The sequence below is a fragment of the Miscanthus floridulus genome, chromosome 3 (assembly GCF_019320115.1).
Source record: "Miscanthus floridulus cultivar M001 chromosome 3, ASM1932011v1, whole genome shotgun sequence".
In the NCBI taxonomy this organism is placed as follows: Eukaryota; Viridiplantae; Streptophyta; class Magnoliopsida; order Poales; family Poaceae; genus Miscanthus; species Miscanthus floridulus.
This window is the reverse complement of record NC_089582.1, coordinates 37,921,626-37,939,356: the sequence shown is the minus strand read 5'-3', so window position 1 is coordinate 37,939,356 and position 17,731 is coordinate 37,921,626. Positions and strand designations below refer to the sequence as shown.

The following is a 17,731-nucleotide window of genomic DNA, read 5'->3' as shown; positions in this document are numbered from 1 at the left end:
ATGGACGCGGGAGGAAGAAGGGAGATAACCGTTTATTTGGGCCGTGGGCTTACCATGAATAGAGAGAGGTTGAATAGACGCGGGAGGAAGAAGGGGCCGAACCGTTTTATCTGGACCATGGGCTCATTTGTTGGTTGATGGGCCAAGTCTTTTGACTGACTCTAGATCCCCACGGATAGACGAGGTATTGAGTCATATTGACAATACATGGGCCACCGTCAAAGGGACATGAGCGGAACTCTTATCTCTCATTGCCATAAAAGGTAATGAGCTTTGTCACCCCAAGTCGTAACTCTATAGAGGTATCAACGTGCAGAGCCACGAAGACGATGCGTGCAGTAACAGTGAGTCATATGGCTATATTATTGACTTTACCATGTTCTGATAGTATATAATCGTGTTATGATGCACTTTTTTTTATTACTAGACGCAAAGATAAATTTTACTATTTTCTCAAATGTTTGAATGGTAGAATAAACTTTTTAAGGTGGTTTTTATAGGGACACCAAAACCGTTCTGTATTTATCTAAGCGTATAGATGCATATTATTGCTAAATAACTATGGCTATTGTATGCTTTAGTAGTCACCAAAAGCTTTTTACATTCTTTTTAAGGGGCGAACTAAATTTAGTATAGTGGTTCATGATAGCATTGTTTACTAAAAAAGTCTTATACTATTTTATGGATCAAAATAGATGTATGTTAATTTCACACGGCGATTTAAGGCAACAATCATGAAACACCAAAAGTTGCTTAACCTATATAAAGGCACACCATATCTATATCTATATCTATATCTATATCTATATCTATATCTATATCTATAAATCTTATAATTTCAATTCCCACTAGCGATCTATCTTGACATGCAAAGTGTTCATGTCAGCATCCACTAGCACATGCAACTATCTTGCCATGCAAGTCCATATCAGCACCCACTAACACATACAATATTTTGCTAATCGAGGGAACACAACAAACCTTAGTGTGCTTAAGGCACTTGAGCAGATACAAATGCACATGTGAGTAGAGATGAACAATGGCTTCTCACTTGTTGTTTCTTTTTCTTGTGGTGCTTCACAAGCACCAAGCACACCATACTCTAAAGGGAAAGAACACATGCTTCGGTGTCCTTCATATTTGCCATCAAAACCAGAAAAAAAGAGATACGTATCTATATCTCTCTTCAAATCATGATAAAAATATCGAGTACACCTTCCTCTGAGTGGCCAATTCACGAGAGATGTTTTTCGCTTATAACAGAAGAAAAATATCAGAAGCATCCCTAGTTCATTTACTACTCATCTTTCTGTGTGGACCTAGCAATTTGCGGTTGGGACATGGTGAATTTCTTGATCCCCGAGCCGGGGTGAATCTTTGCGCTCCGTACCCTTTCCCCTCTCTGTTTCGGTCCAAGCAGGTCCTCCATTAAAGATTAAACTACTCCAATCTACACGTACGGATTGTCTTAGGCTTACTGACACCAAGGGCCCTTTACAATTAAAAATGGTCGCCTCTTATTAATTAATTAATTATACTATACTGGGCCGTTCGGCTGGTAAAAAATTATATTGTTTATGACTGAAAGTTATTATTTAAAACTAATTTTTTCTCATAAATTTCTCCAGATTCATCAAGATTTCTCCTAATTTTCCCAAACGGACCACCAGCACAACTGCACGAGACGCTGATGATATCACGCTTACCTTTCCCTTTTTGCGGACTGGCATCTACAACGTCCTCGTAAGCCATAATTCCGTTCCATGATGCCTCCCTCCTTTCCTTTCGCCTCCGCCTCCGCTTTTCTTTTTCTTATCTTTTCTTTTCTGGATGGACCATTTGCTACGGCAGAATGAATCTATTCTGTTTGTCATGAGGAGTTTATCTTATTAATTAAAATCCTGTAAAAATGGCATGGCATGGCATGCATCCAGTGACCATCATTACCTGCAATGATTTTCGCCGAGGCAGGCAGAATGGGTGGCTAAACACATGATTACCTCTTTTGATTGATCTCACTCAGGGAAAAGGAGGAACAATTTTGTGCCTTTTTTTTCTTCCTTTTGTGGTAGAGTTAGGCAGGTTATAATGATGGCGCAAATCTAGTGTGGGCGCAGATTATTTGAGGCACGGTCATGTGTGTTTGTTTTGATTTGGCACTAGGCTCACATTAACACGGGAATTTCAGATATAGAAATGAATTGTATATAAAACTTTTGAATGAATAGCGCAATTATGAATGAATAGCTAATGAAAAGGAAAAGAAGGTAATAGAGCACATGTCAGTATTTCACTGAAAAGAGTTGGCAGTCAGAATCCAGTGTACTACTAGTACTGTAACTGTAATGTAATGTACTAGTAGAACACGCATTGGGCTTCATTATTGTTTATATAAAACTTTTGCATGTCCACTCAATGACATGGATGAAATAAAGCTAGGAAATCTTTGCTGTAGGACACAGCTAATAAATACTGGCATTTTCAATAGGGCACTTTATTTAATTCTTTGACCCGGCTAGGGTCACTCTTAATCTATTGCTATTCACCGCACCGCAAACGTACATTCACCCAGTTTGTTTGGTTTCAGCCGGCCCAAACCAGCCAGCCAACAGTGTTTTTCTCTCATAACAAACCAGCATCAGCTAATCCAAATCAGCTCAGAAACCAACCAGCGAACAAGCCGATTGTATTGCAAGGAGAGAGAACCTGTGCAAACGTATAGTTTGCCTTTGGCACAAATTTGCTGAAAGGAACAAGAACTTTCCTCTACATTGCCCTTTTACTAAAAACATCTCAAGTAGCTCCTTTTTTTCTACTTTTGTTTGGGCCATCCTTTTTTTGATTGATATATAAAGATACTCACATGTACATGCACGTAGAATCATCTCGCTGTTGATAGGCATGTCAGTATCACTATAGAACAATTAGCTAGAATGCGAGCATCAATACTGAATAATTAGCTAAAATACGAGCACACGTGTTAAATCGGAGATGGCTTTCCACATGCTTTATCTGTCCTAAAATAAGTGACCCTTTAGTTATGAATATGGACAAATGCTTGTCTAGATTCATAGCTAAAAGATCACTTATTTTGGACAGTAAACATAACAAACATAATGCTCTGTGCTGTATTTTTGTTTTTTGTTTTACTTCAAGCCTCTATGAAAAGACCGAATGGCTCAAGAGATGGGAGTGAATTTGGCTCTAAAAATTATATCAACAACCTTAGGATTGCAAATAGACACACTAAGATATAGATCCTTAGGGCCACAAAGGTGAACTCGTTCTTATTCAATATCGCACTAAGATAATGTCCTTACCTGCGGAATTTACAGCCTATGACTAAGCACACACTAGCATGGAGAAACAATCCTACTTTCGACATAGTATTCTTGCACTCAGACAAAGAGCAAAGCACAAACTAAAATATGAATGGAAATGCGAGAATTGAAAAGATGGACAAGCGACAACAATATCTTTTTCGTGGTCAAGTCATCTAGGGTAATTTTCATTACCTCTAATCTACGTCGGAACACTAAAGACTCATCAAAACTCGATTACGCTCCTTTGAACCACCAAGATTCAAGTCTCTACTAGCGCATACCTGTTCTCCACTCTAGGAGACTCCCCACAATATAGGTCCACTAGAAAGATCACCTAGTCTTCACTATAGACCATCTAGGTGCTGGCAAAAACCAAGAGTGACAAATCTTCAACCTTCACTTGATTAACTCCAAGCCAAGAACACTAGTTGCACACACTAAGTATACACTATCAAAAGAGAATCTTGACTTCGAATGCTTTCAAACCCTTCACTACTCTCTCTGTATGTATAGCATAGCCATGGGTTCAGGGGAGCTCAAAATGAGCTAGGGAAAACATATATGTTAGCTATTGGGAAAAGTTTGTAGACACAAGCATCACTGGATGATTGGTCAAGAGCCACACAGAGACACCAAGTTATATTGTGATCCTATTTAGGTTATGTCAGGTTCATAAACCGGGGTCCCCAATGGACCCGCTTCCCTACAAAACTCGGTCCAGCAGGCGGCGCAACGATAGCACACTCCTAGGCCGGCCTAGATACACAATAACAAGCCAAGACCATGATCCAGTCCTCGACCGGCACCTCCGACCTCTGGGGGCAGGCCCCGCACTCGCCCGACCTCTGGGTCGCGGGCTCCACCTCGCCCGACCTCTTTCTCCGACCAAGGATACGCCAGACCTCTGCTCACTGCTCTTTCCCGACCAACACGGTCAGGGATGACTGGGAACGATCGACCGGGGACGCCCGCTCGATGTGGGCCTAGGTAGCAGGCGGAGCAGATAAGATAAGGCGCTCAAGTCAACCGCAATACCGAGGACCGTACCATGCGCACCTGCAAGACGGTGCCTTCAGGTCATGATAGACAGACACTATACAACCTTACAGACGCGTCAGACCACAAACAATATTATGGGCGCCGACATTTGCTGTACCAGGCAAACACGGTAGAGCCTACCAGACGCGTCTGAGCATAAACAATATTGTGGGCGCTGGCAGCCATCCCGTACCTCAATCTGGGCACAAAAAACCAAGAACTGAACCGAACTAACTAGAACTGAAACTAAAGTAACCGAAACCGAAATATTCGGTCCTAGGTTCGGTTCCAGGTTCCTAGGAACCAAAATTATTACGGTTAATTCGGTTCTAGCACTCGATTAACTGAATTGACCTGAAATAACCGAACTATGTAAAGGCCCCTAGAATATTGCTCTATGCTTGAATATTTGAGAGAACAATAACATATATGTGTTGTACTATTGTTTTATGCCGCATTGCTGTTTAAATTGTCCCTTTTGACTACATGAAAATCAGAAAAAATGCTACCAAAATTTGCAATTGAATGGGTTGTTTCTTGGTTCATGAAAAATTCGGTTGCATCGGTTAGAACCGAAACCGAACCGAATTACCCGAAACCGAAATTCCTCGGTTCTACATTTTCAAAGTAACCGATCGGTCCCTTCTTCTCAGGTAACCGAATTAGTAGAAGAACCGAAGAACCGAATCGATCGGTTTCGATTAACCGAGCGCCCAGACTTACCCGTACCCGATGGTGTGGGCAATAAGACTAGGCAGCACACGTATACACTTTCTCTCTGACTTGTAAGGCCACCTCTTTCAACTATAAAAGAGGATGCGCTCTCTCCTGAAAAAGGGAGGTTGGCTCTCTCTCTCAAAGACTTTCTCGACAACTCGAGAGCATAATAGCTCAATAAGCTTTAGAGACACATAAAGCATACGCTCCAATACTTAGCATATGTTAGAGCCCCCGTCACTCTCGGCCACCCGGTTCAGAGTCCGACCGGGCCTCTAACCCCCCCTTCTCATTCCTATTCGTTTGTAACCCCACAACAAACTTCGAGCACCTAGGCTCAGGAATAAAGTCATCGACCGACCTCAATTGGACGTAGGGCCCATTATCTGAACCAGTATAAATCCTATGCCATTGAGTGCTAGGCCACATCCGATCACAACGCGTGGCAAAACTATAAATATTTACTTGTTGGTCACTTTTCGCACCGACAGTTGGCACCGTCCGTGGGGAGGACGTCGTGTGTTCACGCTTTTGGTCATCAGATGGCTCATCTTTCCACCATCTTTGGCATGACGGGCTCGATCGATATGATTCGCTTTGGCTCGCTGGAGTTTCCCAGGCTCCCGCTTGCTAGGATATGGGTTCCTCCTGTCTGAAAGGTTCTTGTTTGGTTTTGGTAATTGAGTGACAACTTAGGTGGACTAATTGTGTTTATGTGAGATACACAGGTGATTAGTCCACAGGTACATGTGTGTGAGCAACATATGCCATGAAGGTGAAAATGGCTTGGAGATGTTGCAAAGCTCACACATGTGATGATGAAGAAGCTTAAATGCACATGAGACATGACATTGAGTCATGTGATCAAGGTGGAGAAGATCAAGACAAGACTTGGCTTGATGGACCGGTTGCAAGCGTGAAGGGCAAGTTGAAGGCTTTGGAGTGATGGACCGCGTGGCGGTGAAGCTTGAGCAAGACTTGGCGCCGATGGACGATGGCAACGATGAAGAGCAAGTAGAGTCAAGATCGATGAACCAATATGATCATGTGATGATATGAAGTGGATCATATCATTGTTGATCGTGTTGGTGCATGTGTTGCATCGACATTGAAGGAGATGGAATGGAATGCGCAAGGCAAAGGTATAACCTAGGGCATTTCATTTCACCGGTCATAGGTGTGTAGAGAAGTTTATGACCGGGTTTAGGATAGATGGCCGTACTATCAAGAGGGGCAAACTTGTTTGCATATCGGTCATCTAGTGCCACTCGAGTGATCTAACTTTGTATTGTCGCTAGGATCGAGTGGCGTGGCAAGTTGAGTGGCTAACATCCTTTGGGAAATGATTGTGAAAATGCTAATACACATACATATGGTGGTGTACACTTGGTGGTGTTGGCACATTTACAAAGGCGGTGGTGTTTGCAGGGTTGAGATGGGTTTGGGTCCCTCTCGGTGGGATTCGGCACTTTCGGGAAAATGGAATGTCTATTTTCTATTGCGCCGGATGTAAATTCTTGGTGGTTAGCACACTTGAGCAAGGGTGAAGAGAATGGAGAAGATGCTGGCATCGGTCAACTGATCGGACGCTGGATCTGAATGCACCGGACGCTGGTAGGCTGCGTCCGGTCGCACTGACGTGGAGTGTAGCAGTAGCTGGAAAGTGACCGGACGCTGGCTGTGTCCGATCGCGTTCGACCGAACGCGTCCGGTCATGCTCGGGAGCTTACTGGAAATGACCAGACGCTGGGGGTTCAGCGTCCGGTCAGTTGAAGTTGCTGCGTCCGGTCAAGTCAAGTGACCGTTGGAACCGAGACACGTGGTCGTCTGCGAGCGACCGGACGCTGAGGTCCAGCGTCCGGTCAACACGACCGGAGCATCCGGTCGGCCCGACCGTTGCCCAGTGAAGGGATAACGGCTAGTTTAGCCCTTAGGGCTATAAATAGAAGTGGCCTTCAGCCATGGCTGGTGTAGAGCACCTCAAGGGACTTAGTGTCCATGCTTGTGAGTGCTTGGGAGCCCTCCATCACACATATACTTGATAGTGATCATTCGATTGTGTGAGTGAGCGATTCTAGTGCGATTGCATCGTGAGGTTGCATCGAGTGGCACTAGGTGATCGAGTTGCAAGCCGGTGGTGCTTGTTACTCTTGGAGGTTGCCACCTCCTAGATGGCTTGGTGGTGGTCTCCGTCGAAGCGCGCAAGAAGCTTGTGCGGCGCTCCGGAGAAGTGCTTGTGTGGGGCATTGTGCTCGCCCCACGGGAGCCACGAAGAGCAACTCTAGTAAAGCGTGTCATTGAGCTACCCTCACTCAAGGGGTAGGTTCTTGCGGTGCCCGATGTGCGGGCTTAGCGGGTGATGCTAATTAGCCGCCGAACCACCAAGTGAGCGGTCGACACAACGGGGACTAGCGTGTTGGTAAACACGTGAACCTTGGGAGAAAAATCATCGTGTCAACCTTGTTCTTCCCATTGGTTTGCATCCCCATTACACAAGCTTGCAATTACTTTTATACATATTAAGCTTGTGTAGTTGCTCTTGTAATTAGATAGCTTGTGTAGCTTGCTAATTACCTTTTTGCTTGTGTAGCATAGAAGTAGCTCCCTTGCGTGGCTAATTTGGTTTTAGTAACCTTGTTAGTCACATTGCTTAGTTTGTGTAACTAAGTATTTGCGCTCTCTAATTAGGCATTGGTTGCCTTGTTATTGAGCATTGCTAGTGAGCTTAGTTAGCTTTGTGCTTTTGCTTACTAGCATGTGTAGGAGCTCCCTTGTTGTTTAAAGTACTAGTGGCATAGGTTTGTGTGACCTTGCTCCTAGAATTGTTTAGGAGAGCTCTAGCTAGCCCGGCACCTTAGTTGCATAATTGTTATCTTTGCAAGGTGCTAGTGAACATATATAGTGGGGTATAGTCTTGGCTAGACCGATAGTTTTAATTCCGCATTTGTATCGGTTAGCCGACATGATTAATTTTAGAAAAGACTATTCACCCCCCCTCTAGTCCGCCATCTCGACCCTTCACCGTCTTCGTGCCACTCCAGACCTTCCTCTTCAGGAGTCTGGACCGAAATGTGATGCTTGCTAGTGCCTTCTTGATGGATTTCTTATCATCATCACTAGAATCATCACTGTCCAAAGAGCCATCACTATCCCATGTCACCACATAACCTCCACCCTTCTTCTTCTTTTGGAAGGTTATTTTTTCCCCTTCTCCTTCCTTTCCTTCTTCTCCTTCTTATGTTTTTTCTTCTCATCCTCATCATTGTCACTATTGTAGGGACAATCTGCTACGACGTGATTCGGGCTCTTGCACTTGTAGCATCTCCTCACATACTCCTTGTTGTGATCTCTTCTCTTTCTTGCACCATAGCCCTTTTTCTTCATGAACTTGTCCATCTTGTGCACAAGGAGAGCCATGGCCTCATCATCAATGTTGCTAGCATCTTCATCATCACTTGATTCTTTCTTGGACTTGCTCTTATTCTTGGATGATGAGCTAGCCTTGAATGCTACACTCTTCTTCTTCTTCTTGTCTTCATCTTCCTTCTTCTCATCCTTGTCAAGCCCCTCCCTTTCCACACGGTATGTCTCTTGTGTTATGACATCACCTAGTACTTGGTTAGGGATAAGCTCCTTCAATCCTCCCCTTATGATGAGCAATCTCAACATCTCAAATCTTGGAGGTAAGCACAACAAGAATCGGTGAGAGACATCATCATCATTGATCTTCTCACCCAAAGCCTTCAAATCATTGACAATCACTTGCAATCGATAGAACATCTCCGGAATGCTCTCATCATCCTTCATCTTGAAGCATGTCAACTTATCCTTGAGAATGTATAACTTGGCACTCTTCACCGTCAGGGTGCCCTCATAGGTCTCTTCCAATCTCTTCCACACCTCACTAGCTTTCTCATAATCCTTGATTTGCTCAAACACCTGAGAATCAATGGCATTGTAGATGGTATTGAGAGCCATTGTGTTGCATGGTTGGTGAGATTGGTGGGATAGAGAATCATATAGTCACTCTCGGTCACATCCCACACTTGATCATTTATTGAACCAAGATACATCTTCATCTTTCTCTTCTAATAATCATAGCACGTGCCATCAAAGAACTGTAGTTTGCCCCTCACATGGTTGAACACTACTTGAGCCATCTTTTGACACTGAGGTTGTTAAGCCTTCAATTAAACGGTGACCACGGCTCCAATACCACTTGAAAGGTCCCAATATGGCTACAGGGGAGGGGGTGAATAGCCTATTTAAAAACTCTACAAGGCACTAGAACAATTGATTAGTACAACAAGCGGCGTAATGCAATTTTGCTCTAGCTCTACAAGGGTTACAAGCCACCTATTTCAACAATTCTAGTTGCTATGATCACTAGTACACACAACAAGCTCTAGGTCACTACTCACTAAGCTAGTGTGCTCTCAAAGACTAACTAAAGAGCCACACTAACCAAACAAACAAGCTCTCAAAGACTAACTACACTAAAGAGCTTGACAACTAGTTTGCAAGGAATGTAAAGGGGTGAGTAGGGTGATTATACCACCGCGTTGAGGAATGAACCAATCACAATGTGGAGGCAACCAATCATCGGGAGAAATTTAATCACTTAAGAGACACAAGGTTTTTCTCCCGAGGTTCACGTGCTTGCTGGCACGCTAGTCCCTGTTATGTCGACCAACACTTGGTGGTTCGGCGGCTAAGAGGTGTTGCACGAACCTCGTCCACATAATTGGACACCGCAAGAACCTACCCACAAGCGACGTAGCTCAATGGCACGAGCAATTTACTAGAGTTGCCTTTGGCGCTCCGCTGGGGAAAGCACAAGACCCCTCACAAGCAACCGATCGAGGCCGGAGACAATCACCAACTTCGCTCAACGATCCTCCAACCACCGGGCCCTCTAGGTGTCGACAAACACCAAGAGTAACAAGCTTACAACCAGCCCAAATCACCTAACTAGTGCCACAAGATGATGCAACTCAATGTAATGCACTAGAGGCTCTCCAATCTCACTCAAGATGATGAAATCAAGTGAACAAGTGAGTGGAGTGTGTTGCTCAGCTTCCAAAGGGTGTGCACAAGTGTAAGAGGTGCCAAGAGAGTGGCCAAGGCCGGCCACATCCTCTATTTATAGCCATACAAGCAAATAGAGCCGTTGTATCCCTTAGAGCTGTCTACGCGGGGGCACCAGACACGGCGGTGGCACACCGCCCTTGGGGTGGCGGTGATCCAACGGTCACTTCCCAACTAGCCATTGGTCATCGGACATGGCATGACGGTGGCACCACCCTAGGGGTGGCGGTGACCATCCCAGTCAAGTTCCCGAAATCGGCCCTTTCTGAAAATAGGGCGGTGCACTGCCATCACCATGGCGGTGCCCCCCTCGGTTGCCTCTACTCTCTGCCGAAAAGTGAAGGAGGCACCGGACGCCCTACGACGATGCACCGCCGTGCCAGTGGTGGTGTACACCGGTAGGGACGGTGACCACCCCGAAGTTGCTGCTCTCGGCCACGGTTAGCCAGTCACTGGACAGGCCAAGGCGGTGCACCGCCGCACCCAGGGCGGTGACCAAACGGAGGCAAACACCTCCGTTAGCTGCGTTTTCGATTCTCGATTCGATCCACACGCAGTCTAACACTCCTTTGCAAGCGTTGCTAACCCTCAAAATGTTTTCCCAAAACATGTTAGAGCCAAGTTAGCATTTCTCAAAACATTTTCAATAAATATTTTTCGCTTGCTCTCTGATGTGCACTAGGCCTAAATGCAATGCATGAAGTCCAACACCTAGTGGCACTAGATGACCGAATTGTCTAGTTAAGAACCCCTCTTAGTAGTACGGCTATCTATCCTAAATGTGGTCACACTCTCTATAATGTCTTGATCACCGAAACAAAACCCCTATTTAAACCTTTGCCTTGATCTCCATAGGGTTTTATTTTTCTCTATCTTCTTTTCCAAGTTGAGCACTTCATCGTCATCACAAGAGCGGTGTGGTGTGGTGAAGATGAAGGCCGCGAACACAGGAGCGGCGGGGACGGGATGCCGCGGCGTATCTGTCGGGACGGGGAGCGTGATGGGACGTTTCTGAGGGAGTTGCGTCCGTCGGGGCGCAAGCGTGGGAGCTCCGGGATGGACGGACGCTACCTCTGGAGCGGGATGGGAGCGGAGTAAAGGGAGCTGTGTTCGTCGGACGCACACGGGACCTACGTCCGGATGGACGCCGTGTCCGGACATCCAGACGCTAGGAATACCCATACTAAAATCGACAAATAAAATGTTATGAACTACCGTGTCCTTGTATGCTAACACAAGGACATTTGCACTGCTTAGGTGTTTCTTGACTCCTGACAAACCTTGGGTGCTTAGCCCAAACCTTTTCTTGGGTAGCTGAATGATTGGGGTGAGTATTTTTCAAGTTTTTGAGTTTGGCCCATTTCTGTTATAATAAGCTCAAAGTTTCCTTTTATCCGAAGAGGCCGCTTTCGAAGAAAAAGAAATAGATGATGAAACCGAATTGACTAAGATTTATGTTTTTTTTAATTCAGTCTCATTCTAGCATACTATGATTGATGATCACTTGCACGGTTAGTTGCACATTGCCTTCTATACTCAGAAACCTTGCGTTGCGCGGAACAGCAACAAATCCAGCCATTCAGGTAGGAGTAGCTTTCGTCAGGTCGCCCCTGCAACTTTTTTTCAGGAAGCAGGCAGGCAGGCAGGCAGGCAGGCAGCCCACACTTGACAGTTTCCCCGAGAAAGCAAAAGCTTGGATAAACAGGGCAATTCGGTTACGAGCTTTCCTTCGGTCTCTCTCGTACCAGTCACAATCACTCACATGACAGAGAAATAGTAGCGTGATTTGCTCCCATTTTATCCACAAAGATATGGCATGATCAGCTCAGCCTGCATGCCATCATCGACCAATGCAACCGGATGGCATTCGGACAGCCTACGGTTATCACTTTTTATTCAGATGCCAAACTTCAGAATAGCAATAGATGGTCTTCTGATGTCCATGGCGTTGGATTTCACTGGCTTGGAGCAAGACGCTCTTTAGCTGCTTAGTTCAGGGCCTGCTTTGGTGTTTGCCGCCATGTTTGTTCCTCGTTATGGTCGCTAAGTAGTTATTCTGTAATCACAACCGTGTTTGGCTCGGTAATCACCAATTACCATCCAAGCTTTATATTGTTAAATAAACTCTATTTCTACTTAATGAAAAACGTGCTACGCCACGAAAAAAAATGGTCTTATGATGTTGTGTAAAGCAGTTGCTTCTGCAAAGCTATATTACTGCTTGAACAGTTGTGAAAAGGGAAAGCACTGAACGACCACACCTGACCCGAGACGCATTGGGGGTCCCACTTGTGGCCCACAATATATCCTCTCACGGGTCCATTCAACCTCGCAGGCAGTGCACTTCGGCAAATGAGTCCACGTGTAACCGAAATGCCAACAGCCCATAATCTGTGCCTTTACCAATCTGGCCCACATATCCAATGCACTCTGGGCCCGATCCCATCCATTCTTGGCCCACCGGAGCTTACTACAATTCACGGCCCAGCCCAACTTCTCATTCGCCAAACCCTAATCCACTACCCCGGTGTATATAAGCCGCCGCCAGCTTCCACCCCTCCGCCCTCCCAAACCCTTCGCGCCGCCGCCGCAGCCGCTGCCCAGCACACCGCTCCCAGCGCGCCACGCCGGCGACAGACCCCTTCCCCCCAACCCACCCAACCATGGCGGACCGCGGAGGCGAGCGTGGCGGCCAGCGCGGCGGCGACCGAGGCGGTTTCGGCCGCGGGTTCGGGCGCGGCGGGCGCGGCGACCGTGGCGGGCGCCGCGGCGGCCGGCGCAGCGGCCGCCAGCAGGAGGAGGAGAAGTGGGTGCCCGTCACCAAGCTCGGCCGGCTCGTGAAGGAGGGCAGGATCAACAAGATCGAGGAGATCTACCTGCACTCGCTCCCCGTCAAGGAGCACCAGATCGTGGAGCAGCTCGTCCCGGGGCTCAAGGACGAGGTGATGAAGATCACGCCCGTCCAGAAGCAGACCCGCGCCGGGCAGCGCACGCGCTTCAAGGCCTTCGTCGTCGTCGGCGACTGCGACGGACACGTCGGGCTCGGAGTTAAGTGCGCCAAGGAGGTCGCCACCGCCATCCGCGGCGCCATCATCCTCGCCAAGCTCTCGGTCGTGCCCGTCAGGAGGGGGTACTGGGGGAACAAGATCGGGCAGCCGCACACCGTGCCCTGCAAGGTCACCGGCAAGTGTGGGTCCGTCACCGTGCGCATGGTGCCGGCGCCTAGGGGGTCCGGGATCGTCGCCGCCCGTGTGCCCAAGAAGGTCCTCCAGTTCGCTGGCATTGAGGACGTCTTCACCTCGTCCCGTGGCTCCACCAAGACACTCGGTAACTTCGTCAAGGTATACCCCGGTTTAGATCTTTGTCTAATTCTGTATTGTTTACTTATTGCTGGCTTTGTTGCTCCATATACTATGCGTCGGCAGTTATGTAATCTGCGCATCTTGTCGTCGATTTTTAGTGTCCATTTATGCTCTAGATTTGTACCCTTGGTATATTCAGATTTCTAACTCTCAAGTTACCTAGTGTAGCTATCCACCTATATTAGTCTTCTGTTCTAGTAACTCGGAAATTTGAACTGTTGATTTGAAATGGTTTGTTACAAAGAATTCGTAATAAGGTGGCATTGCTATTGGGTCACTGTTGCACAGTGGCAGATTCAGCACAAAGTTCCATTGATTGCATCTCTACTACACGTCTACACCATGCCTCACCTTCACATATGAACATCAATTTGTAATGGAAATCACAGAAAATAATTGCTGTCCAGTGAAAGCATGGAACAGGGCTGGCTCTGCCCAGTGCTGCACTCTTGCAGTTGTTATTTGTTGCTTACCATAACACTACTTATTACAGATGGTGTTGAAACCAGTAAATGACTGATACAGAGTTGTGTTTCTTGTGTGCATTTCTTGTTCTGTGCAATCTGTAATTTATATTGAATTATGCACTCATTCCTTCCATGTCTGCACAATGCAAATCATGCCCTGTTATATTTGTACACAAATTTTGTACCTTTTCCAACCATTGCTTATTTTGTGACTCCATTCATGTTTTGATGCTCGTTTTTTGGTCATTGAAGATAATTTCAGTGTGTAAGCTACATGTTGCTTTTCATGATTTTAAGCTACCTAACCGTTCCAATGAACTCTTGGTTGCTTACAATTATTTGTTCCATGAAGTTTGTGATTCCATGTTTCTTTTATATCTATCTTTGAGGTGGAATATCATATCAATTGATCCCTAAATGTCCTGGTATTGCTAATCACTTGATCCCTATCTGAGTATAGCTTTAGTAAATGTATGGATGTAGACTGTCTATTTTCATTACTCACTAGCTTATTATCACGCTCACATTTTTGTGAATTGCAGGCGACCTTTGATTGTCTGATGAAGACCTATGGCTTCCTTACTCCTGAGTTCTGGACTGAGACTAAGTATATCAAGACCCCGTTCCAGGAGTTCACCGACCTTTTGGCTAAGCCGACAAAGGGTCTTTTGATCGAGGCCCCTACCGAGACTGTGGAAGCTTAAATGTCTTAGTTAAAATTGTTCAAGTGTCGAGAAAAGGAGTTTGCTGTAGTAGCTACCTATTTTAAATGTCTCGATTTTGAATTATGATGAAGAACCAAGGTATGCACCTAAGATATTGATGTCTTTTTTTGTGTGTATTGAACGCCTGAGCTGAGACATTGAGCCCAGCCAGCTTGTGATGAAATCTGTCCTCCGCTTGTGTTACAGTGGTCTTCAACATGAGATGAGTTATCGTGCTGCTTGTACATCTTTAAATCGTATAAATAATATACTAAAACTTTTTGAACCATCTTTTGCCAATTGAAAAAATGTCACCCGACTCTGTTTTGGAAAAAGAGCGATTCTGCAGGCTCAGTCTATTAAATACATGATAAGATCTGTTCGTTAGTTTTGAAGAAGTTGGATCAATTCATTGAACATCTCAAATTTTGTCCTGCTCTATTTCGATCAGCTAGGCCTCTTCCCAACCAATATCCGATCATCAAAACAAGAGGCATGTTTTTGATCTGAAGACGGACAATAGATGTTTGTTAGATGAAGATAATTTGCCCGAGGGTAGACTTCCTTGCAGAGCTGAACAAGAAAGATAAGAAGAGTCTGAAATATATAAAAAAAGGGCAGACCAGTGCCGGAGGCTCCCACGTGAGGAGGGTTTGGGAAAGGGATAAACCGAGACAAGTCTTTCTCCCATAAAATCTACGGAGAGGCTGCTTCGAACCCACTCCTGTGGGATAAAAGTTTCTTTTCAAAAAATGGTAGTTGTCCCATCTACTCTGGGGCATCATCACAAAGAATCTCCAGTCGATTCTCCACGCCCGACTGGGTCTGGAATTCTGGATGCAACGCCCGACTGGGTCTGGATGCATCAGCAAGAGAGTTCCTGTAGCAATCAACATGTGCACTTGGCCAAACCATTACTGTCGCAAGGTTGATCACAAGAAGGCCCGTCTTAAGGCGGTGGGCAACATTCACAGGAGCCAGTAACCGAAGCATCTCTGAGCGAGCTGCGCTACCTGAGCCCCGTCGTCAAGGAGACCCTCCGCCTGCATCCGGCGAGTGCCGCAGGCCGTGCCAAGTGCTGGGGCTCTACGTCCCCGCGGGCGCCACGGTGCTGGTGAACGCGGACGTGGGCGGTCGGCAGGGACCCCGCAGGCCCGCACACTGGGACGCGCCGGAGAGGTTCCGAGGCAGCAGCGTCGACTTCCGTGGCGCGGACGTGGAGTTCCTGCCGTTCGGGGCGGGGCGGCGGATGTGTCCTGGGTTGGCGTTCGGGGTGGCGAACGAGTAGAGCTCGCCCTCGCGAGCTTGCTGTACCATTTCAATTGGAAGCTGCCGCGGTGGACGACGACGACAGAAGAGGATGGTGGCCGTCTGGACACGGCGGAGGTTGGTTTTGGAGGTCACCGCCGACGCTGGGCTGACCTTTAGCTTGTCAGCCTAGCGTTCGGTTTTAACCGACGGTTCGGTTCGGTTTTTCGGGTTTTCCAAAATTTCGGTTTTCAAAAAATGACCCCCGATCGGTTTGCTGAAATTCCAAAAACCGACCAATTTTGGTTCGGTTTTTTAGTTCGGTTTTTCGGTTAAAACCGAATAAATCGATGCAATAAAACAACAGACAGGATTTAGAATTGACTGCAGTTCATTCTTGACAGGATTTAGAACAACAAACATTATTTGAAGACTCAAGACTGTTACAAACTTAACAATTCAATGCTCAAATCAAATATTACAAATTTGCAGTTCATTCTTGATAATAAACCACAATACTCCATCAGTTTTGATAAACAACAGGAAAAAAAATAGGTTCCAGACTTTTCGGTTTATTCCGTATTTCGGTTCGGTATGGGCATAGAAACCGAAGCCGAAGCCGAACATCGAACTTCACAGAACTGGAAACCGAAACCGAACCGAAAAACCGAACTACCGACTTTTCGGTTCGGTTCGGTTCGGTGTTCGGTTTTCGGTAAAAAACGCCCAGGCTGATTAGCTTGTCCCGTTTGTCCGTGTGCCCGTTAGTACGGCGACCCATCATTCAAATACAGTCCAACAAGATGCATGTACGATTCTACCCACCACGGGATGGGATCCACGACGAAGGTCTTCACTTAGAGACCACCCAAACCGGCAGGAGCCATGACCCCGGAGCCTGTGATCGTGTCCACCAACTCCACAAGCAAACCCGGCGATCGACGACCTGTGAGTGGCTACCAACTACTGTACGACGGCCCCAGGAGATCAGAAGGTGATGACGAAGACCACGACAGAAACCACATCGCACAGGACGGCTGGCGAACCAGCATCATGCTAATAGTGCTGCCATGACCAGCACAATGGCACCATGCCACACCTTACCGCGATGTGGGCACAAGACCATGATGACTGAAAGGATCAAGATGCCCAAGAGGGGGGTGAATTGGGCTAATTCTAAATTTTCTTACAATAATCAAATCCTACGGATAGCCCAATTAACCCCTTGTGCCTAGAAAAGTGTTTCTATCAAACTAACGCATAAAGAACTTGCAACCTATGTTCCAAACTTACTCTAGCATGGCAATTCTATGAATGTAAAGACAAGTATTAAATTGCACAAAGTAAATACTCAAAGTAAATGCCCAAAGTAAAGAGAGAGGAACGCGGTGATATTTTATCGAGGTATCGGAGAGTTGCCACTCCCCACTAGTCCTCGTTGGAGCACCCGCGTAAGGGTGTAGCTCCCCCTTGATCCACGCAAGGATCAAGTGCTCTCTACGGGTTGATTCTTCGACACTCCGTCGCGGCGAATCACCAAAGCCGCTCACAACTTGAGTTGAGTCACCCACAAGCTCCGCCGGGTGATCACCAAACTCCCAATCACCACCAAGCCGTCTAGGTGATGGCGATCACCAAGAGTAACAAGCACGAACTCTCACTTGACCACGCGAAGCCTAATGAGAAGATGGATGCACACTTGACTACTCTTGATTCACTAATGAGGCTACTCTCTTGGATTCTCAAATCTCAATCACCTCACTAGGACCTTGCTCTTCTTGGCA

The 17,731-nt window shown here is 46.4% G+C and overlaps 1 protein-coding gene across 1 annotated transcript; it reads left to right on the top strand.

The window, feature by feature from the left end:
• The first annotated feature begins 12,733 nt into the window (after window positions 1-12,733).
• On the top strand, window positions 12,734-14,921 carry LOC136545478 (small ribosomal subunit protein uS5x-like). Its single transcript, XM_066537495.1, has 2 exons — window positions 12,734-13,507; window positions 14,538-14,921. The coding sequence occupies exons 1-2, from the start codon at window positions 12,830-12,832 to the stop codon at window positions 14,697-14,699; spliced, it is 840 nt and encodes a 279-aa protein (XP_066393592.1). The 5' UTR covers window positions 12,734-12,829; the 3' UTR covers window positions 14,700-14,921.
• Window positions 14,922-17,731: the final 2,810 nt, after the last annotated feature.

Bases quoted from the DNA above. Each gene is read 5' to 3' on its own strand.
- LOC136545478 (XM_066537495.1), top strand. From the start codon at position 12,830: ATGGCGGACCGCGGAGGCGAGCGTGGCGGCCAGCGCGGCGGCGACCGA. The intron at 13,508-14,537 runs GTATACCCCGGT...TGTGAATTGCAG, and splicing joins CACTCGGTAACTTCGTCAAG to GCGACCTTTGATTGTCTGAT.